This window comes from Dryobates pubescens, chromosome 1 (assembly GCF_014839835.1).
Source record: "Dryobates pubescens isolate bDryPub1 chromosome 1, bDryPub1.pri, whole genome shotgun sequence".
NCBI lineage: Eukaryota > Metazoa > Chordata > Aves > Piciformes > Picidae > Dryobates > Dryobates pubescens.
The window spans coordinates 50,139,511-50,163,492 of NC_071612.1; the positions used below are offsets into that span (position 1 = coordinate 50,139,511).

At 37.2% G+C, this 23,982-nt stretch overlaps 1 protein-coding gene across 2 annotated transcripts in view; it reads left to right on the plus strand.

Moving 5' to 3' along the window:
* Nucleotides 1-23,982, plus strand: part of RAPGEF2 (Rap guanine nucleotide exchange factor 2) — a 168,545-nt gene that overhangs the window by 51,033 nt on the left and 93,530 nt on the right. For both annotated transcript variants that reach the window (XM_054165731.1, XM_054165732.1), the window contains exons 2-4: nt 3,864-3,934; nt 6,794-6,850; nt 16,100-16,183. In XM_054165731.1, coding sequence (XP_054021706.1) covers nt 3,864-3,934; nt 6,794-6,850; nt 16,100-16,183 — 212 coding nt within the window. The remainder of the gene's footprint in view (nt 1-3,863; nt 3,935-6,793; nt 6,851-16,099; nt 16,184-23,982) is intronic.

Consider the following 23,982-nt stretch of genomic DNA (forward strand, 5'->3'; position numbering starts at 1 on the left):
ATCTAAACATAGATTAGGTTTCATGCTTTTAGCCTTCATTTAAATAAAAAAACCCGTACTTTAAATACCATGCTAATTTGTGCTTTGCCTTTAATTTTCTGTTTTTGAATTTCCATTGAGATGAGTTGTGTTTGGGTAGTGTTTTGGTGGCATATTTAATTAATTTAAATATTTTATTGTATTTCCAAGCTGTGCCCACAGTCATTGTGTAGAACCTGATTTCTGCATCAAGATCAGCCTCCTTTGCCTTTCTTCACTGCTGCTGCTTCCCTTTAAATCTTGTTTAATTTTCAGTTCTGCTGGCTGACTAGAAACCAGCTAGCTGGTGATTTATCTGTGCTTTTGTATAAATAGTCCTTCCTGTAGCAGAATATTTAACCAGTTGTAGTAGTGACAATTAGCGCTGCTCATTTTGACGTTTAGAAACTTATAAATTTATGCATCATTAAAGAAGAAACCGTATAAATGACTTCCTCTGAGATTTTGGTGGCTCAGTCTGCCACCGTGTGGTAATTTGAATAAGTGTTGTAAAAAGCGTCGGACTGCTGCTGTTATCTGCGTGCCTTTATATACTTTGTGGATTAGTTAGAGGCAACTCTCAGGGACGCTGCGAACTAGCAAAAATGTTTGCGTGAGCCCCAGTGGGGTTGAATTTAGCTGCTGATTTAGGATTTTACTCAACTAGCCAGCATAAATAACATAGGCAGGACATGTCCTTCTTGAAAGACAAAGTTGTTCTCCTGATAATTTCTAAAACTTTTTAGGGTTTTTTTTGTCAGGTATATAGAATATAAAAATAAAAAACTTTCATATCCTACATGCCTGCATTTATGTTATTTGTTTTTGAGAAATGGCTTTTACTAAACTGTTGTTCAAAGGATTTGGAATCTGTGTTGGATTTTACAACCCTTAGCACAAGTATTTCTGGAGGATTCTTGTATTCCATTAATTCACTTCCTCATTAGGAAGCTGAAGCAGCTATTTACATTTGATAATGAGTATGTTTGCTAAGTAAGCAAAGCATAGTTTGAGATAAATGGAAAAACTCTGGTGACCTAATGACAATAACTTGATATTCTGAATTTTTGTGTTTTTTTTTAGTGGCTTTCCTACTTTTTAATGCTGTAGACTGATTGGAAGTGTTCAGTGCTTACTGACAGTATGTGGAAATATTTTCTTTTGACTCAATTGTACTGTTCTGTGCCTTGCACTATTATAGAGAGTTTAGTTGGAAGGGATGATATTTGAATTCAATGCCAAACTTCCAGTACTAGAGGGTGCTGTTTCCTGCTAGACAATCTGAAAATGTGTAGAAAGTATGGACTACAGCACACTTCTCAAACAATTGTGTGATTTTAATGCCAGTGCGCATCAGCTGCAATGTTATAACGACTAGTTGCTTTGATAGGACCCCCCTGCCTGAAACAGTGGTCTGCTTTCTTGCTAATTATTTTTTTTCCAAATAAAAAAAAAAATACCCTCATCTTAGTTCTCTCTGAAATGTGTTCAACTTTGTCCCTTGTGTTGCTGAAGCCAGCGACCTGGATGGGACAGCTAGTAAAGGTTTATTTAGGGTTGGGTGGTGTTTTTTTGGTTGGGTGGTGTGTTGTTTTGGTGTTGGGTTTTTTTTTTGCCTTGCTGTTTTTCAGATCTCTTTATACTTGATTTAAAAATGAAAAGAATTGCTTTTTAAAATCTTTATTAGGGGGGAAATCCATCTGCAATTCCTGATGTAGGGACATACGTGATACTGTATTTGCAAGTATGGGACCAGTATATTTTGAAGCTCAGATTATTTATGTTTTAAAAAGTGTTGACTAAACTTGCCTTGCCTGTTGCTTGTGAAACTGGTCAGAAGAACTTCCTTCAGTGATTCAGTTAATTTTTCTGTTTTGAGTCACTTCAGTTGCTTTTCTCTAGGAACATAATCTGTGTTCTTTACTGCTTTGTACATCTGCGTGGTCGATCATTAGGTTGGTTTCACTCGGCAGTTTTGGAAAATGTCAGTGGGTCCCTTTTACTATGGATTTCCACTTTTGGGTCTGTGGATCCCTATAAGATAGCATCCTTAATAATTCGCTATTCATCTGTGAATCCTTTGCTGCAGATAAAATCTCTGCCACTTGAGAAAAACCTCAGTACAACTGGTGACAAAGGATTACTCTTCTTCTGTTCTGTCTCTGTCACTACGTAGGCTTGCTGGAAATGAATTGCAGTAGTACCTTATGGCCAGACTCTTTTGCCTGTAATCCACTACTGTGAGTGTCTGATCCTCAGTGGTTCACTCCCAGCTTCCCCTGGCAGCCCCAGACTCTGGCCTGTCTGGATGAGTGGCAGCAGTGCCACAGGCATTGCCAGACTTCTGTTTTACCCCACTACCATCACAGGGCTCTGATTAGCCCCTGCTCATCCCCGGCATATCTGTCAAGCCAGTGACTGTGGCAGGCATATCCTTTCACCTTACTACTATTAAACAGCAACTGACCACTCCCACTCTTATTTTCTTTTCAAAGCCTTCTGTGCCCACATTCCCTCCATCTTACACCATGCATAATTACTTTTGTCCTTGATGTTTTCTGTGCTCATCATAGAAGGAGCAAAGCCTCTAGGAGGGAATAGGAGGACCAGAATAGAAGTGAAATCACAGGATTTTGGTTTGTGCATTTCTTCCACATCTTCCAACTGAGTACTTGCTTTTTTTCATTGTGAGGAAAAAGCCATTCTATATTCCTCCACTTAATGTATTAAGCAAGAAAAATTAAAATCTGGTTAAAGTTCAAGATCTCTGTGTAGCTTCAGTCCTAATGTTCGTCCAAACACTACATCTAGCATTCTTCCACTGTCTGAAAACTGAAGGTTTTCTGCACTCTGTGGTAAATTTCAAGTACACAAATATTTCCTAGCAACTAAATCTTTCATAGATGTATAGGTTTGATATATTCTATTACTTGAAAACATCTTCCTACACTAACTTGAGTGTTATTGGTGTTATTCTCAGCTTTGTTAGCCTCAATAAGTGGTAGTGAGTCACTGCTCTGATTTTCAGTGAATTACAGATGATATGTTGTCTCTTAACTAGCACTCTTAAGAAGTGGATGACGGAACAGCATCAAATCTATGAGCCAAAGTTAAATAATCCTAGGCATTGTGTGCTGCACTGAAGCTTTCTTTTAAGTGTACTAGTGCTTTAGTAAACCTCTAAACTGACATTAGTGGTCCCATGGTTGTGTCTTAGGAAGCTTCAGTCATGGGTCTTGTTTTCATATCTTTATTAATGTTATTTATTGAGCTGGATATTGGAGGACCACAATGGTTGGATGCAGCACTTTGCTGTGTGACTAGGATTGTGTTTATGCCTTTTTTTAAGTTATCTTTTTTTTTTTTAAGTTTTCTTTTAAATCATCTCATTTAAGCTTGTGATTTACCTTGCATTGGAAGAGGATGCAGTTTTATAAATATGTACTGTTGGGGTTTTTGGCAGTTTCGTTTCACCTAAGCATGGAAACACCAGTTTCCATGAGCTTGCTTTATGAAATAAATTGTTTAGGTACATTGCCTTTGGGAAGCAATTCTAGCTCACTAGAATTCTGCATCAGACTTGTTTCCTGGACATAAGTAGTAACAGCAGAGGCAGAAAGGTTTCTGTTTGTAATTTCCAGTGTGGACATACCATCATTCATCATGTGGGGTTCCCACATATTATCAGTGTTTATTGGGAACTTGCTTTTTAATCTCTTGTAAATGTGTTACTTCAAATATTCCTGCTGCCTTTATTAAGGGAGCTTCAGGTTCTTTGCAAACCTAGTATTTTAACATCTTGTACGAAATGGAGAATACTAATCATATTTTCCTTGTGTTTGTAGGATTTGGAGATCGTGTATTCCTATTTACATGGCATGGAAGCCTTGTCTAATCTGAGAGAGCATCAGCTAAGGTATGATAAAAACACACGTGTTAATGGGGTAACAAAGCAAAGAAACAACAGGTCAGGGAACTATACACTACTTTTGTGTACCTTCCTTAGATTGAAATGCTGGCTATCTCTGCATCCATTTCTTCCCTTCTTTATTGTCCTAACACTTTCTCCTTGTATGCATGCATGTGTTTATCCCTATTTGTTCTTTGTGATTTCTATTATGGATATGTTTGTTCTTTTCTCCTGAAAATTTCATACTAGGAATAAATGCATCACATAAAGAGTACAAATTCCAGTCCTGAATGAAAATAATGTGATTTTACTTTGGAAGGTGGCCACGATTGTGTTCAGTTAAGGTATTTTCAGTTACACCATTATATGTGAGAGTTTTAGCACATCAAGTTTTGCATAGCTGAGCTGATGTTAAATTGCTTACGAAGATCAAAGTGTGCACATATGGTTGTGTGGTATGTTGATGTGTGCTTCTTGGCTTCCTGTGCAGAATGAGGTTCTTGCTGAGGAATGTGAGGAACTTGCTCTCCCAGCAGAGTGAATTCCTAGAAGAGAGCTTCTGTTGACAGTACCATACATGGAAAAGGCTGGGCTTCTGGCAGATTAGGGACAGAAAGCTTTTATGGTATTCTTTAGGATACAACATTTCTTATGTCAGTGGGATACCACAGAAACCTCAAGATGCATTAAAACCCAGTGTATAAAATATAGCCTCTAGTAGTGAATAACTTACATTATGGCTTGCTGATGATCTCATCTTGAATGTATTACACTTACTTAGGAAGCAGACAGAGATTGTTTTTGAGCAAAAGTTAGACACCAGCACTCACCAGAACTAATCAAATTTTTTAAATGTTTGAGAAAGCAGTATAGATTGTATTATTTGGTCACTGTAGTTTTGAACTGTTTCAAATTAACACAAGAATTGAAACACTTGGCTGTCTTCTGTATGAGGCATTTTCTCCCCTATTACTGTCCTAATAGGCTAAAAGTCTTGTAAAACTGAGGACAGTGCTAATTGTGAGCTTGCATGACTTTTTGAAGAACATACTTCCTTTGCTCCCAATTCAGAGAGGAACAAAACTTGCTTGTTAAATTGGTTCTATTTCCTACAACTCCTACTCTTAGATGGCAAGGGCTGGTAGGGCACATACTGTTGTTGAGCAGTACTTTTCAAACATGACTGCTAATAACGATTTTTCTTCTGGTATCTTCTCATCAGTAACCTCATGTTTGCTTTCAGAGGGTAGAAGGTGAGTATCCAGAAGGCAGAAGCTGAAAGCAGTTTTTTGCTGTTTGTAAAGGATTCTGGAAAGACCTGATTTTTATGGCAAGCAGTACCTGAGAGAGGAGGTTCTGTGGTGCAGTAAGTTGTTGGGTTTTATTTTCCTGTGCCAGGAAGCAAGAAGCATTTTTGTTAGCTGAAATGTATATGCAATAAAAATACTTTAATGATACAGACGTTGCCTGTAAGAAAAGTTCTCAAAGATGATCAGAGGAGTAGATTTAAAATACCAGGATGGAGGAAAGGCTGTGGTTGCAAAATCTGATTTTTAAATGTGTTGGTTTTTTGGTTTTGTGTTTGTTTTTTTAATTAACAGAATTATGATTTCTACTTTCTGTTAATAATTTATGAATAATCAGGATACCACTATAAGCCTGCCACTTCTGCACAGAAAAAAACATTATTTTCGAGATGGTTGAGTTTGCAAGTAGAATCCTGAAATATGAATGCTGAATTCTTTTGTATCAGCCTGCTGGCTATTGAAACGAATGATAAGGGAAATGGCAATAAAAAATGTTCTAAATGTTACATCGCGCCCAGACCAACTCTTTTTTGAGAAATTCTGCCCGAGCAGGAATTCTATAGCACTATTATCCACTTAGGATATCACTGAAGGAAGACAGTCATTGGTACATTGAGGTTATGATGACTCATCCTGTGAAGAATGAGAATTTCTTTCCCAAATCTAAATGTAGTTCCTCATTTCAATGTTAACATGAGCCTCTTAGGGAAATCTTTGACTGTCAAATAGCCTTGGTGTTTGCAGTTTGCTACAGAGCCATCAAAAATCTAAGGGAGGCAGTGGGATTTGTTTCTTTCCACCACCTGCTGGTAGTTACAAGATCTGTTTCCTTAAGACACTAAACAGAAATGTCATGTTAATTTTTTTTTTATACCAAGTTAGAGTTGCTTACATGATAAGTACTATTATAGTTGCTATCTATTATGCCACGTTTGTCAGGCAGAAAGTGAATGTGACAATGCTTTAATCCTCCCCTCTAGACATAGGATTTTCCTGCAGGAAATTCTCTGTATTTTGAGGCCTGTGAGATTTCAGCAATAAAATCCTATGGTGATTTTTTAAAGTTGCTGTATTATAACAAAATGAGAAGTGTTGAGTTACCTTGCAAGATAATTTCTTGTTTTACCTGTTGGGCCTGACTTCAAAATGGGAGCAGCTTTTCTATTGTGGTATTTCCAATTAGTGTGAAATATCATACATTTCCATCCATTTCTACAATTCCAAATTGTTTCCTTATAAAACAGCTTGCTTACTTCTATCAGATCACTTTATAAAATGAGATCAGTATAATTTTATGCATTTTATAGAAAATGTTTTTATGGCAGCAATTGCATCTAGTGTCCTAAATCAAATCTGATCTTGAATGAAATAATAACTTTAATGCTCAGACTAACATTTCTTCTCTTAAATTAAAAATCATCTCATCTTTAAATTGGTGGTAAGATTTTATAAGTGCTGGAGACAAACATGGGAAAGCTGACTATTTTTTTAGTAAATGAAGCCTTTGTGACACTGATAGGAATCATAATTAAAAATTACTACTTTCCTTCTCTTTCAGACTGATGTGTGAAACGGTTAGATATGAAAGACATGAAGCAAATGAAGTTCTGTATTAGTAAGTATTTCTGCTTCCTTTTATATTATACTGAAAGAAGAAATTAATTTTAAACTGTATTATATAGAGTTTTTACTGCCAACTCCCTTGCCCAGTGCACAGTGTATTAAATGTGTGAGGCAGTTAATTTTCATTGTCAAACAGTGGAGAAATTTGCTGGTGCTAGTGAGGGAGCTAATAGTGACTCTTGCTTGGTGACGTGTTGTATTCATTTTTGTAACCAGTGAGATTATGTGGAATTAGGGGATGTGGGTTTTTCTCAAATTATAGTAAGTTGTCATATAGTCTTACTTCAATTTTGTCAAAGTAGCAGAGCTCAGCTTTTTGTGCCAGAGGTGCCAAATTGACATATTTAATACAGCTTATAATTAGGAGGGATGTGATCTAATGTCAATTCAAATTTAGACATCTGAGGGTTGCTGTTGCTTGGTTTATGCAAACAACTCATTGAAGCAAAGGATTTATCAAATTTTCAGCTACTGCCCCTAAAATTAGACTTTAAAGATTTTTCTGGGTTGAATGTTTAAGCAGATGAAGAATGCAGCTTGTATGGCTTCTTTCACATGTGCAATTTTTCCTATATTGACCATCAGGAGGAAGATGTGATTGTACAAACTTTAATGCTAGGCTTTCTTTGACCATGCAGCAAAATTGATGTCTAATCAAACCCAGTAATCAGCTATGTATGGGACATGCACAAGGTCAAAATCTATAGGTGGATAGATAATTTTAATTGGACCAATACAATCTTTATTCATTTTGGAGACTAATTTGCTAGCGACCATAGTGCTGGTGATTTGTTTACAACCAGTAGAACTCATTCTAACTATTTAAGCTTGAATTCTATGCTGAATGAATTAAGGCTGCTAGTTATGTGTACACTCAAGGCAGGCAAAAGTTACTAGGAAGCATGTGCCTGATAAAATACAGTGCACAAGCAGAGAATTATGAAATCTGGGTTAACTTGTAGTGCTTTATTTGCAATTCTTTTTGCATTGATTTCCTTTGTCACTCCTTTCATGTGACTTCCTCTTCACCTTGGTTGGTTGCCTGTCATTCCTACTGACTCACTTCTTGATGTTCAGTAGATTTAATGGGCATTTTGGCAATTTCTGTTTAGAGATACTAATATATCTCTACACTTTGCTGGTATTTCTCTGACAATGTTGAATGGGCAAAATCTGAAAGCTAATAATGAATTTATTTTTTTAAAAATTTTTTTTCATAAAAATGTCGATATTTTAAAGCCAGAAGTAGATGTTCTGTTACTTTGAGTTGTAGCTTAATGCTTGAATTTCATGAATGGTTTAAGATCTGCTTGGTAAGAAAATCCCATGGAACCTGCACTGAAAGTGGTCTATTGTTAGGATGATGAACTTGGAGGAATCTTTGTTTGTTTTTGTTTCACAAATTCAGCATATGTATTGAAGATGCATTCTTCTAAAATAAAAATTAAAACAAATAAATGAGTCCCCCACAAAAAAATAAATCCCAAAACCCAAACAAAAAACACAACCAAAAACCCCCAACCCCAACCAACAACAAAACAACCCTACAAACAAACAACAAAACAACCCTACAAACAAACAACAAACCAACCAAAACCAACAAAAAACCCAAACCAAAACAATTCCAAATTTTTAATGTACATGTTTAGGAAAGAATGGAATACTACAGGAAACAAATAATGTGATATCCAGGTTAGAATCAATCCATTCAATTATGAGCTATAAGAAATAAGCTAGGAGCATATAATGTGGTCACCTTTTATTGAATACGCCAAAATGTATCAGTTGAAGCACTTATTTTGGTCATGAAGGCTAAGGTTTTAGCAAGCATTAAATTTGAACTCTTAAGTTACACCTTCCCTCCCTTCTCTCCCCTGGTGATGATATGACTTGCACTGAAATCTTTGTTCGTTGGAAATAGCCATTAAAATAGCTGCAGCTTTTGGAGCCATTCATTCACCTGTGTGTGACCTCCCTGAGGTACAACTTCATTGTGTCTCTATATGGATAAGCTAAATCTTTCTACCTAAATGCGAACATGAAAACTAACACAATTGCTCTGTTTATTTGATCAAAGCTCTTTCACTGTGAAAAATTTGGTCATATCTGCACTGTCACCTGTATTTAAAAAAAAAAGTCAATTTCTTTGCATGTATGCATTGCTGAAAGTAATTACCCACACTTGGTAGAAATACAGTGGGATTTTTATTCTCCATTTTTGTGAAGTTAATTTTCTTAATATCTCCATAGATTATCCCTTTGGTCATAAAAAATAGTAGTGGAGCATGTTGTTTAAAATTGGTGTATCTTATCTGCGTTTACTTCACTATCCACAAGTGTACACGGTAGTGGCAAATTCTCAAACCCTACAGCCATCTCACTGTTTATATGACAACTGGGTTATTAAAAGTGGCAGTTCAGCTTGAGTTATTCTTCATTTTCAGTTATCCTACTACTTTCATGTAATGGGAAATTAATGATAAAAGGGCTTAAAACCTGCAAGACGAAATTTCAGAGTTGAGGTTTACTTGGCACACGTACCTGATCCTTTAAAATTTTTTTGCCTGATGCCTCTATTCCAATCTACTTTAAATGTTCTGTTAAAAAAAACCAACAAAGCAACCAAACAAAACCCTCCCAAACCCAAAACAAAACCACACAGAACCCAAACGCAAACCCAACCAAACCAACCCCCACAAACCCAAACATTTAACCTGGTCACTTGACATATAATTTATCAGTAGTTGAAATTTAAAAATAGTTCCTGTTTTCCATATCAGCATAACAGTAGTTCTTGACTTTTCCAGCAGATAGTTTTTAATTAGCATTTTCTTTGAAAAGGATGTGTATGCCTCTTGACAGGTGAATCAAGGTTTTCAAATCTAATCGTACATGTTTGCTGTGATGGCAGGGAGGAATCTTTGGTGGTGACTCTTCTGCATATAAGTAAATAAATACATTAATATTTTTCTAATAAAAACACCACCTATTTCCCCCCTTTAGTCATACAGGGGCTCTATGTGGGTTTTCAGCTCTGCTGTTTAATATTTCTATCTGTATGGTGGTTGGTTTATGCTTTCTGTAAGGAAGTCTTTGTATGTTTTTAAGCTTCCTTTTTTTTTCCTGAAGACATTGGATCAGCAGGAAAAAATGGTACTTGTAAAACCAGGTTATTACTACAGAGAATGTCTATGGCTAACATGAGAATTAGCCATATCTTCAGCTTGAAATTACTGGCTATGGTAGGCAGGGTGTGTAATGCTTGTATTTGTACAATATTTGTCTTGCTTTTTTCCTCATTCTTCACCTGTCATGAATGTGGAAAGAAAAACAATCTGTTTGTATTAAGATTATAGTGCTTATATGGGGGAAGGAGATAGGGATGGAGTGAGAAAAGGGGACGAGAAGAAGAGGGGGCTGCAAAAAGAATGAAGATATGTAATTTCAACTGGTCATCTTTGATACTTCCTTGTTTTGAACTAAATTCCCAGGTCTAGTAGTAGTAATATCATTGTCCAGTCTTAGCCAGGTTGTGAGTCACGTCACCACAGCAGGGCACAAAGACCCAAATACATTTGCTTTGGGCTAGTCATGCAATGGTTTGGCCTGGCTGTCAAAGCCTGAAAAGAATGAAATCTGGAAAGACAATAAGGAGTGTGACTTTTTTGGTTGCGTAGATGAGAATGTTAATGTCTTTCATGAGGTTGAGTGGAATGTCTGAAGAATGCTGGAGGGTATTGGCTTTGTGTAGCTGCGGGACAAGTTGTGTTAGAGGGCTACGTGAAGGTGCTTGGAAGATGCACTTGGGGCAGCGATTGACTGGGAACTTGCTGAGCTTCCCCAGAAGGATGCTTGTCCCAGGCACTGTCATCTGTTCCAGAACACATGCATGGCACAAAATCAAACGGGGATTTTGGATGTAGTTTGGGTATGCCTTAGCTCCGTGGCTAAGCCATGCATTTATTTGCAGCTGTAGGTCTATGTAATTAATGTTACAGTAGTTCTGTGCAAGGACAGGTGAGAAATAGATCTATATAGGTTTGTATCTTGAATAATTGAAGACCTAAAACACTACAGAAAAGAATTGCTATAGGAGTGTGAGCATCAAGCTAGTGATATTCCAAGTTACCCACAAAATTATTTTCTTATGCTCTTTGATACTTTACTGTTAACCAGAATTTCTGGTCTCTGGATGGGATGCATCTCTTTGTAGAGGCCTGCATCACATGTTTGTATTTACTGTCCTTGTTTATGGAATAGACTTGTCTTCAGAGAGCCCCTGTAAAAGATTTTTCCCTTGGTATTGGGGAAAGATGAGATGCTTTGAAAATTATGTAAGCTGCTTTGAATATGCGGTAAACTTGGAATATGTCTGTTCAAAGCACTTGTTCTAGGTTGGTGTATGATTTTTCAGGTAGACCTCTGCAGGCAATACATACACTCGTGCATGCATGGGTATCTGTGAAAGTCATGCAGTACTAGTTTTAATAATGTAAAGAACTGCTGCAGCAGGGCTTGTCTCTCTTTCCACCACCCCCCACCCCACCCCCCACTTCCTCTTAAAGTATTTGTAAAGGTGTATTGCTCCTTCTGATAGTCGGCCAGTTGCCAGAGTAGTGTTGGGATACTGCCAGACCTGCACTGCAGTAAATCAGGAACCTGAATTCAGCTGTTGTGTGGTGGATACATTTTCTGTGGGGAATTTCTTAGGCAATGTGTATCATTAAAACATACATTCAAGGACATGGCAGTCAGCTCTGTGCAAGCAAATGCTGAATCAAGGCTTCTTAATAGTGTCAGTTGTCAATGTTACAGTCTGTTGGCTTTACGTATCCAGTATGGGATCTCTGTGTTATGTTTGACTTGATTTTGAAACTTCTTTTAATGAAGACTAAGGGGATTTTGAAAAGATTTTAATTTTTACCTTCTTTACTATAAATGTTTACCTAAAAAGTTAACATGTTTTTGTTGTAATTTTGAGAATAAAAAGCTTTGCTTTTGGAGAAATATTAAAGGTATAAGATTTAGTAGCAGAGTTGTCTGTCTCGACGTCAAAGGATTTTTGGATGCAAGATAATTTTTATTTTGTGATTTCTGTCATAATTTTCCTGATTTAGGAAACTAGATTTTCTTTTTTTCTTTTCTTTGAATTTACCTTCTGATCTCAAGGGCTAATTCATTATATAAATTTTATACCAGGAGTTCAAGGACATTAGGTCAATTAGCTTGCCTATGTATAACTGCATAATGTATTTATTGATTGCCTGTTTAATCAACTTGTGGCACACATTACTGATGCTCTGCAATAATCTCTGGTTTGACTGAATTCTCTGTTTTTATTCTACCAGTTTTGTTTCAGAAGTAGAAAAGAATAAAAATAAAGAAAAAACCTATATCTGATAATTGGTTTTCATGAATGCCAACAAACATTTTTCCTGTGGTTTGTTCTTCTTTATTTCCCACTCTCGCTACTCGGAGACACGACACCAGTTTTCATCTTGTGTCTATTAGTAAAAGATGATCATAGACCTCAGTTGAAACATGCACTTTAAGATGCATGTTTAGTGACAATTAGAAGCTCTGAATTCTGAGTTTTATTACTGGCTGTATTTTAGCTTTTTCTTATTTAAAGATTAAGAGGAAGGAAAAGAACTGTGACTTTGTGTTAATTAAAAAATCAGCTCAATTTTCCGAGTGTTGCAACAGTACAGTGCTACTGGTCAGGATCTTCAATGAGATCTACCTGAGAGAATTGTTAAACTTGGACTTGTTTGAAATCCTAAGGGACTTCAGGACTAATGTCTGATTTTGGCAATGATTATTCAGTTAAACTACCTATAATTTTCAGCATACAGAGAAGCAAAGAGAAACAGACACATTAATCTGCTGATACAGTTTTGTATTGTGTGTAAGCTTGCAGAACAATGTTCTCTAATTTCTCTTTGTGTAGTACTTGAATACCTGAAAGAAATCCCAGTTGTGACATGTCAGATTTTCATTGTTTCTCTTCCTCTCAAGTGGCGAGCTAGGAACATAAACAATGTCTGCTCTGAATTACTTTACATTTGCTTTCTTTATTCAACTTTCTACAACACTGCATATGAATTCATGAAAATGTAACCTGTTAGGTACATCTTGGTTTGTTATAGAGTTATTTTACTGAAATACTTAAAAATGTTACAGCTTGTAGGAATGGGAATGTATCCTGTTTAAATGTAGGTCTTTGGAAGTGGTTGGAATGTTGTTAATGATCAATGGAGAAAATTCTAAATACCTCTTTCACAACCAAGGAATAGTTGATTTCACAACCTTTGTGAAGTAGTTTGGAGAATATTTCTGAATTGGAAAATAATTCTGGATGCTGATGTTTGACTTGTTAAGGGTCCTTCTAGCATCTGGACTTGCTGGACCATTCAATTCACTGTTGGAAGGAGGTTGACACCTCTGTTTAGGTCTCAGGATAGACACAAATTCTGTAAAGGGAATATTAAGCAGTAATTATGTGGAAGCAATTTCTATTGAGACCCCCATATTGTTATCTTTTTTCTAAGTGCTGTCCCAAGGGAGTTAGCTGTGAAACCAGTGACCAGAAGTAGTTCAGAACAGCAAAGGCTTCTGTTTAGCTTTCATGTCCGGGTGCTGAATTTTGCACTGAAGTGATGCCTTATTTGACAAAATTAAAGCATGTTTGACAGCAGTCATCACAGACACCTGAAAATTCTTGCCACTGTATGTACTTATGTTTATTATCTCAGACGAACCAAATGTGCACAGTCATAGGCTAGAAAATACGAAGACTTATATCTGAGTCTACTGTTCAGCCTTAGCAGCTGTGACAGCCTGGTGACGTCCTCATAGTCTATTGTATAATTGTAACTGAAGTTTCCAGGCAGAACAGTTGGTAACATCTATGGAATTACTTTGAGGAGTTCTGTGTTCAGCTTTTTGTAGTTACTTTCAAGACAGAGAAGTATACTGTCTGGCTGCAGCCTATACTTGTGTGAAATAGGTGATTTGACTCCTAAGGGAGGTAAATAAAAACTTGTGTATTAGTAGATTTGCAAAAATTAACATATTTTCATTTGGCTTAAATACTTATTTCTAAATTTTTGCTTCAATTATTTTATCCTTGGAAATGATGTTTTGTAAAAGTATAAGATTACTTGTGTTTTATAAAACCTGAACCCAGACGATGTTATCTTCTGTCAGACGACGCTTTTGTACTTAGTCAAACTATCACTGACATCCTAATAGAGTTACTTCCTGGCAGTTTGGGAAATCACTCTGTCTATAGTGATTGCTAAAAATGTCTGTTTTCAACTTTCAATTGTGCTAGTAAGTGAAAGTTACTTGTATTCAGAATGACATCTATTAAAATAAACAACAAACACTAGCAGACTTGCAGTTCAGCAGCAGTGCTGGTTGTGTATTCATGTCAGCTTAGAACTCTATAGGGGGAAGTGCTTCAAGATGTCTTAGGTGCACATTAATGCTTGTGAGAACAGTATTTTCTTTGGAATTGATTTCAAGTTTATCTTCTTTAACCTGGTTCTCTGTATTTATATACAATATTGATTTTTTTTTTTTGTTTCCCACACTGATGTGTTTCAGGGCAATACAGGCCCCTGTGAGAAACAAGCATGAGAAAAGGAAGCTTGGTTCACTTCAACTATGTAAATCAAAATTATTCATTGTTGATGCTGTGTTATCACTTCTTTTTCTATTATCTATCAATATAAAGAAGTATTTCCTGAGGCTGTCATTTTGAAGAGGTTTTGCTCACTTGAAGTGCAGCTGACTGTTACGGTTTCACTGGTCAGGTCAAAGGCTGGTAGGAAAAAAAATATACGCTTCATCATCTTAGTTAAACTCTTTTGTTCTTGGTCACTGTGTCCTCCGTTTCCGCTGTTAATTCTCCATGTTTCTGATGTTTGACTCTCATGGTTATATTATACATGTTTTTTAGATTGGGTGGCTTGCCCTTTTAGGCCAGTTCCCTTCCCCCCCCCCCACCTTCAGTTTTCCTTCTAGAAAGCATAATACAGTGAGTGCTGAGAAAATGGCACTCCCTTTTTTTAGGACCACACCATGTAGGTACTTATTAAACTGAATTTCTTCAAATGAAGAACATGCTGCTAATGTACATAGCCTACTTAAATTTAACATTGAGTTTTAATACCATGCTGTCATAATCATTAAAAGATGCAGGCTGTTCTTGCTTCAAGTTAGAACTAATTGCAAAAGACTTTAGAAATAATTTAAAAGGAGAAGGTGCTACAGATCAGTTAAGTAATATGCATTTCAGTGTCACTAGGAATGTGGTTTTCAGGATGGTGCACTTGAATCCAATTTACAAGTTTCTTTGGAAGAAGCATGGGTGGTAAAAACTGCAGTACTGATATTCTCAGTACTAACTGTCAGAATGGCACAAGATTTCTATTGCAGCTGTTTCTAGTAACCTTAAACTACTTTATTTTTGAGTCTAAATGTTATGTGAACTGGTCCAAGAAGAGTATACAAAAGAGGAATGAAAAGGATTTTTGTATTGCTCAAGGAGCAAGAGCTGTTTCTTGCAGTAGAACAAACTGGGCCTGGATGACAGTCTTCATCCAGTTTCTCTATAGAATGAAGAGAAGGGAAAAGAAACTTCATCCCTTTTAATGGAATTTTTTTCATGTACCAGGAAGAGGCACGAAAGGGGCAGTGTATAGTTGCATCAGGTAAAGTTAGCTAATGTCTGATGTAGGTTTACCATCTGCAAATGTATCAAGTTCTTAACTTGTGGGAAGGCAGATGGATGCCAAGGCAAATTTCTGTCTTGAATACATGATGAAGATGGCTAGAATTGGGAAAGGAAGCCTTATTTATAGAGCAAAATATGCTACAGTTCTCTGCAGCAAGAGGAAAGCAATGGATTTGACAGGATACAATACAACAAATAAACTGTAGCCTGACTTGATTTTAATCACTTCGTTTTTCATTAGGTATGTGCTGTTATCAAATGGATATGTGCTTTTTAAAAAGTGAAGTAAATGAAATGAGGCATTTTAATAATTTATATTTGCAAGTGGAAATTAAAATAGTTTGAAGTTTTGTAAATAATTGAACTGTGTCTTTCTTCCACAATTTTGAGTATTTTTTTCCCCGCTTTGTTCTTCATATTGTGAATTTGATAATGCTATAAGTAATGTAAATCGACTGTCTTATACTGTTGTCTTTTTTTTTCCCCTCAAATTTTCAGCCCTGATGACATCGGTACCTGTTGGTATATCCTGCTGTCTGGTTCAGTCTTCATTAAAGAATCTATGTTTCTTCCAAGGAGCAGGTATGTCAGCTATGAGTGTACTGCATTTTGTATTTAAATATAAATCTTTAATATTTTTAGAATTACAAGGCAATGTCTTATGATTAACAAAATAGAGAAGTACACACACAAGCACACTTTTCTACCTTTATTACCAGTGGTAATTATTCTACGCCCATAGCTGGAACTGAAAGCCTGTCATTGTGGACACTGTAGAAACATGTGAAGTGTTGTGCAAATGCTGTCAATTTAAAAATAAAACTACCAAAAAATGACGAATGGAGTGAAGTACCAAGGAATCTGTTCCTGTGAGTAATCAAACTTAAATCGTAGGATGCACTAGAGCTTACAATGTTTTCCTCAGGCTTTACTTACCATGCACAAGACTTCAGTGCATGTTTTAGCATATGCTTCTGTCATTTTGGCTCCTTCTGTTTGACTGTGCTTCACATGGAGGGATTTGCAATGAAGAGTGCTATTTTACATGGAAAAAGGTAAGTTTTGTGTGTGAGGCACTCCAAACTTATATTGCTGCTATAAGAAAAATTAATCATTTTGAGTTATGGGAAAAAAATGTAAATGACACCAAGGATCTCAGACTAAGGTGGTTGAACTTGATCAGTCGAAGCAGAGCAGAACCACTCTAAAATGCTGGTTATATGCATATTCGTTCAGGCTACCATAAAAGGCTCCTTTGAAGTAAATAGTGTATAAAAAAATTTGTGAAAGGCCAAAAGAAAGCATGACCTATCTTTGCATGCTGTGGTAAGAATGAAAGCACCAGAAACTTCCTTACCGTTTTGAATAGCAGGAAACCACTTCAGAGCTAGTGCTGGTTGGCATATGAACAATTGGGTTTTAAATCTGCCTTTCAATGGGAGAGCAGTGCTGGTGGTCTTGGGACTTCCATTTGGTTCTTGGTGTAAGTAAGTGTCTTCCATCTGTAAGAAGACAGGCACTGCTGATAAAGTGATACATTTGGTGTGCCATCAAACTGTATATGCCAAAGGTGGAAAACTGGTTATTGTAGAAAGTAGCACAACAACAGATTATAGGATCCCTGCTGCTGGCAGATGGAAGAAAATTGTTCCACATGTCATGCATGAACAGGCAGTGCTGGAAAAAAAGCTGGCAGAAAGTGTTGCTCTTAGATGCCAGCAGAATGGATGTATGCTATCTGAATTAATACAATGGTCATATAAAGTCTGTGGCAAGAATCTTCTATTCCTTTGAAATACAGCAATGCTTGTGCTCCAGGCATGTTTTGATAAGAGGTGAGATTTAATAAGATAAACAAACTTAAGATTTTTTCCAGGAAGAATTAACAGAAAATTACAGATCCCGTGACTCAAAGCATTTAAGGACTGTTCACCTGGAGAAACTGAGAAATGACATTTAGGACAGTGTCTGAGATTTTGGTGAATTACAAGTGTGGAATTTGCCATTAAATAATGCTGCTAAATCAAATGTCTTGGGAAGCAAATGTAAGAGAGGATTTGTTCATTAACAAAAGACATAAGTCTGTGAAAGCAACATTAAGGAGCTTTAATGATACAGTGTAGGAAGTGTTTCTGGAGAGGAAAACCAGACTCATTCTAGTGAGACATCTTGTGTTGAGAAGCTATAAGTGGGTTAAAGGGTGGGTGAGTACCTTATTTAAATCTAGGACAAGGTTAATCAAGATTTTTACGTTGTGAAATAAACTTCAATGTCTGGGCCTTGGGCTCATCTATGAATAAGAAACTCGGGAAAAGTGAGAGGGCACCCAGGTTCAATGCCAGGCTTGGAATACTGATGAGCATTAAATGATATTTGGGAAATATTTCTTTGCTTTAAAAATAAGATTTTTAAAGGTTAAAGGCTTGAAGGTAAAGGAGTTTTTCATCTTTACTTAGGTTGCCAGTGAATTACAGAGTCACAGAATGTTAAGGTTTGAAAGGGACCTCAACAGATCATCTAGCCCAACCCCCCTGCAAGAGCAGGATCACCTATACCAGATAACACAGGAATGCATCCAGGTGGGCTTTGAATGTCTCCAGAGAAGGAGACTCCACAACCCCCCTAGGCAGCCTGTTCCAGTGTTCTGTCACCCTCACAGGGGAAAAAAAAAAATTTCTCGTGTTTGCATGAAACTTCCTATACCTCTATTTCCACCCTTGTTCTGTCATGGGGCATCCCTGAGCAGAGCCTGACTCCATCCTCATGACACTCACCCTTTACATACATTAATGAGGTCACCCCTTTAGTCTCCTCCAAGCTGAAGAGGCCCAGCTCCCCAAGTCTCTCCTTGTAAGGAAGATGTTCCACTCCCTTAATCATTTTTGTGTCTATGCACTGGGCTCTTTCAAGTAGTTTCCTGCCCTTCTTTAACTGAGGGGTCCAGAGCTGGAAACAATATTGCAGATGTGGTCTCACCAGGGCAGAATACAAGGGATGGAAAACTTCTGTTGACCTACTGACCGCACCCCTTACACCCCAGAATGGCATTGGCCTTCTTGGCCGCAAGAGCATGTTGCTAACCTTCCATCCATTGCTCACAAGGAAGTAGTACACTGCTCAGACTGGGTAGAAAAAAACTGATTAGCAGCAATACTGAAGTGCAATTTTACAGTGCTCTAGAAAAAAGGGAGTCAGACCTCCTGAGAAGGCTGCTGTCCAGAAAGAGCTAACTGACAGGGTAGTGTTTTGGAATGTGAAGAGTAATGTCAAAAGTGGGCAAAAGGGAAATTTTGCTTAACTGTTTGCTTAAACTGACTAAACATACAGGAGGTAATTATTTGAAGAGCCTTTTGCATTGCATAATTTGGGAGTCTTGATATCTTACTGCTGTTAAGATGGATTTGCTGCTCTTTAGCAAATGGAGCATGGCCTGATGCATCCCTAATGGCAGGCGATAAGATATAAACATTGCTAGGCAGAGATCATCACATTTTGATCCTATTTTGTCAAAAAATTGTAATTTAAGTAAATATAAATATAAATTTATATTTCAACTATTTAAGTGAGGCTTTTTTCCAGTTTAATTCATTTTACCTTTGCCCATCTAGAAAGTTATTAGGAAATAATCTTGTGACATGTGAAGCTTGTCGAACTGTGCCAGGGGAAGTTTAGGCTCGAGGTGAGGAGAAAGTTCTTTACAGAGAGAGTCATTAGCCATTGGAATGGGCTGCCCAGGGAGGTGGTGGAGTCACCATCCCTGGAGGTGTTCAAGAGGGGATTGGATGTGGCACTTGGTGCCATGGTTTAGTCATGAGGTCTGTGGTGACAGGTTGGACTTGATGATCTTTGAGGTCTCTTCCAACCTTGGTGATTTGGTGATTCTGTGATTGTGAGTATGAGAAGAGGTTACAGCTGAGAAGTCCAAGTGACTCAGAAAATTCTCATTGGGGAACCAGGTTTTCTTTTCCCAGAGCCTGTAGTAATTCATCTCTCTTATCCCCAAATATCTCACCATCCCAAACTAGTTCTTTTCCTACCTTAAAATTGCTCTTTTTTTTTTTTTTTTTTTTTGACAGACTGCCGCACACACCTGCAATAAATCCCTTTGTACAGGCTCTCTGGGCTGCATCCATGCCTGCTAGAAGGACCTTGGGAGCTGGTTGTGGTGTTTAGACGGTGGGCTTCCCCTTGTCCATCCCCCGGCTTTCTTAAGCTCAGCTTCACTGAATGCTGGCTGAGTCGTAGCTGGCCAAATTCAAATAAAAGACATGGTGTGTGTCCATCTTGCACAGTCTTCCCATTCCTTAACTTTGTGACTGTTGGCATGTGAGCCTGTGAGGAACAGAATTGAGTGCTATCACCAGATTTGTAGCTGAAATTTGGAAGTACTTTAGCACATTTGGCTGCATATACTCAGCATATTATTTGCATTTGGGGCCTCTATTAGCTAATTTAATTGCACCAGTTTCAAGTATAGCATCCTCAGACTGGTTGGTGGATAACACTGGGAATGCTCTTCCGTTGTGTATGTGTCAGGTAAACTTTTATTTTTACTTCCAAATACTCGTTTCTACATCTTTGATTCCTAGTGTTAGATACCATTAAAATTATTTGGGGAGAATGATGACTGTAAAATTTGGCAGGCAGATAATATATGGTTGAGGAAGAAGAATATCTTAAAAAAAAAAAAGTGTAAGAAATCCTCAAGCTGCCTAAAAATATAGGAAATGACCACTCTTCTGCTTTCCCACTCAAACCATTAAATAATAATAGTATAGCATTACAAAAATAAGCAGCTTTGTATTGTGCTGTATATGGTTAAATAGCTGCTAGTTGAAATAGCTTGGAATGAGTAGCATAACTGCCAATTTTTCTGAAGTTATATAAAGTACTTGATGACTTGTAAAGCTGCTTACAACTATCTACTTGACAAATCTGTAATTCAAAATAATAATAACAAAAATATGCAAGATTCAGAAGTATTCAATACTGGAATACATGAAGTCCTAAATCAAGTAACTTTCTTAGGAAAATTTAACATCTAAACCATACCTATTTTGTAAAAATAGCATGAGTGTCATTTAATTTCCCTATTATAATGTAGTTCACCATGCATTTGCTCAAACGCCAGGCCATCAACTAGCAAATAGTGTTCATAAGATAAGGCTGGGATGGATGCAGCCTGGAGAACCTGTACAAAGGGATTTATTGCAGGTGCGTGTGGCAGTCTGTCAAAAAAAGGGCAATTTTATTCAGGTAATTTAATGTTTTGGGTGAAGTTAAAAACCAGCCTTTAAAGAATTTTTGACTTGAACAATTAAAGGTGTCATATGTTTGGTGACATCAAGTACACTTTAATCTCGTCTCCTATTTAATTTCTGTAAATTGTAACAGTGACATTTATCACACCCCTCCCCACTCCCATATTTCCTTACTTTCCTCCTTCCACCACAACCACCAAATGAGCACAAATTAACAGTCTCCTCACTGTTTCCCCTGAGCATCTGTACCCTAAAGCAGTTCATATGGTAGAATGCAGTTTATGTATGAAGTCCAGAAAATAAATGAGCAAAAAATAGAATTCCTTGAAGGTTGTCCACACTTCTGCATTTTCATGTCTGGTCACTGACAGCAGTAATGTGACAGACCCTCAAAATACCTTTTGAAATGGTCTTCAGCATCCGTAGGTCTGCTTTGTGCTCTTATCACATTTGCTCAGCATATTTGCTCAGGTTTTTGTATGAGGACTTTGCTTCTAGTGTACATTTTACAGTGATCTTTCATCTTTTGACTTGGAGCTTCACTGGAAAAACATCTCCTAGATCTCCTATAGCTGACCTCATTTCTTGCTCATGATCTTCATGACCAGAATATGCAACAAAATACATAATTGCTGGGCCGCTTTTCTCTGGCCAGTAGGTTCTGGTGCTTGGGGTTTTCTGCTTTTCTCCTTGAATTCTTTCAAGATTGTTCGGGTGGTGTGCGCTACCATCCTTGGCATGCCATGATGACAGCTTGCTGCATGCAAAGCTGGCTTTGCTCTTAACTATTCATTTACCTGTGCTCTTTCCTTGCTGTAGCCTCTAGTGTCCTTCCTTGCTGCCACACTCAACCAGTTCTGCTCCACCCTCTGTCTTTTCCCTTTAGCCCACCCCCAACTTCATATGGTGATGGAGAGCTGCTCTCCCTTTGGAAAGTTCACAATAGTGGTAGTTTTAGGCCGTGCCTTTAAAATTTTGTTACAGATTTCGAGCAGAAAAGTACAATGCCTTTATATGTAATTATTTAAACTTCTTTAAATGAAAGATTAATTTTAAAACTTGAGAGAATGTCTGTTTTTTCGCTCTTCAAAATTAAAAGGGATGTATCTATTAAAATATTGGTAATTTCGTCCTCCGGTCTTTCCTATACAAAAACAACTTAAAAAATGGAACGGAAACCATTGAAGAAATTGTGGACTGGTGTTGAATGTGTTTAAAACAATAACAAGACTCAGTTTATGCAGAAATGATTTGTCCTTAAGTGAGTGTGTCCTGTAAATGTAAATAATTTCTCTCAGAAAATTTGTTAGCAATTCTGGAAGTTGTGTTTGTGGTGGTTTGGTATGTGTTCTTTTTGTGTGTGGGGTGTGTGTTTGTTCATTCTTGATATGTAATGCACATGAGTATAAATTGTACTAGAGCAGAGCTCTCAGCTGTATACATGCATTTACGCATTTTCCTGTATCCTGAAACATACTTCCTAATTTCTGTCATGTCTAAGACATGCTAAAATCAGAATATGAAAATGGATGCAGCTGTGATTACTTTTTGAGACTCAGATTCCTGAAGAAAATAAATCTTGCTGGTGGGAGGGAATGTTATCTAGCTATCCACCTTGAATCTGTTCCTCTCCTATTGGTGTATTGTGGCCAGTGTTTTCAATGAAGCCTGGAGCTTGCTGATGCCTTCTCCCTTGTGAGGTGCTTAAAGAGCTGAAGCTGCCGTGGTTCTGTCCCTGAAGTCAGCTCTCTGAGGGCTGGCTACCAGAGTGTGGATTCAAGGCAAATTTTGAGGTCTGTGAATCTGACACTCCAGCTGTAGCTGAATTAGCTGAGCCATAAATTAATGGGCCTGTGTCTGGTCATGTCACCTGCCATTACAGCAAAGTTCAGGATGCAGAGCATGGTGTCTTGTAGTGGCCATTCTGTTGCCAGAAATTAGTGTATGGGTTTTTAAAATACGAATACTTAAAATTATGTTTACAGGTAAATGAGTTTGGTATTTGCTTTATGCCACCCATCTCCTGTTCTGCTGAAAAAATCTAAGTGTTCATTGGGCTTTAAAACTGGTCATCCTCCAAGTGTGCTGCCAGTATCTGAGGTGTTGAGGAATGGAAGAGGACATGGTTCCTAAATGATGAGTTAGGGGTACCAGCCTGGCATTGTTCCTATCAAAACAATGATTTCAATGCTACTGGAATTTTGTTCCTGCACAACTGATAAAATGTTAGAGACTTAATCTATTATGCTGACATCTTTTGAAAATAAAAATAGAAGTCTAGTGTAGTGGGACTAAGGCTACCAGGCATTCTTCCAAGTTTGTAATGAGATGTGAAGGTAACAATGAAGCATAAAGTGTCAAATGACCTGAATAACTTCTGAGCCTGACTATTTCTGAAAAATAGATCCTGCAGGAGTAAATGTATGAGAACAGGATCTAAATCAGCATCCTATGTTCAGTAAAAGAAACAAAGACCTATTTTTGGTAATTGGATGAGCACTTGTTGCTTTCATGTCATTCAGTTTGCTTATTAATTTACTGTTGTAGAGCACTTTTTGCAAAGGTATCTTGAATATATCTGCATTGTGTTAGTAAGATTTTTGCAAACTAGTGATTGAGGTCATGTGTTAAGCCCTCGATGTGAATGAATTGGTTGTATTGAATAAGCTGGGTGGTGGAAAATGTATGGTCTTGTTTTACTGATAAAAATCTACATGACATGTCAAATTATTATTTTTTTGAAATATGATGATTTTCAATACATTATGAAAATCTATAGGCGACTTCTAAGTTCATAATACATTTTTCAAGGTAATAGAAAACAGTCTTTATTTAAGATCTAGTATCTAAAGGCTTTGTATGAGGTTTGTTTTAATGAATTTCATGTTAATAAACCAAACTGTGCTCAGGCAATATCTTGTTTCTTAAGTAATGTTTTTCTATTGCTTCTCATTCTTTGAGACCATTATGTAGATCTTGTGATGTCACAATAATCTCCATGCCAGCATAGATGTCATTAAGAGGAAGCATAAGCAAAGCTCATTTTATTCAGACCATTTATTAAAATACATGGCAGGGGGGGAATGAGAAAAAGTAGGTTAGGGAAAAACTTCCATCTTT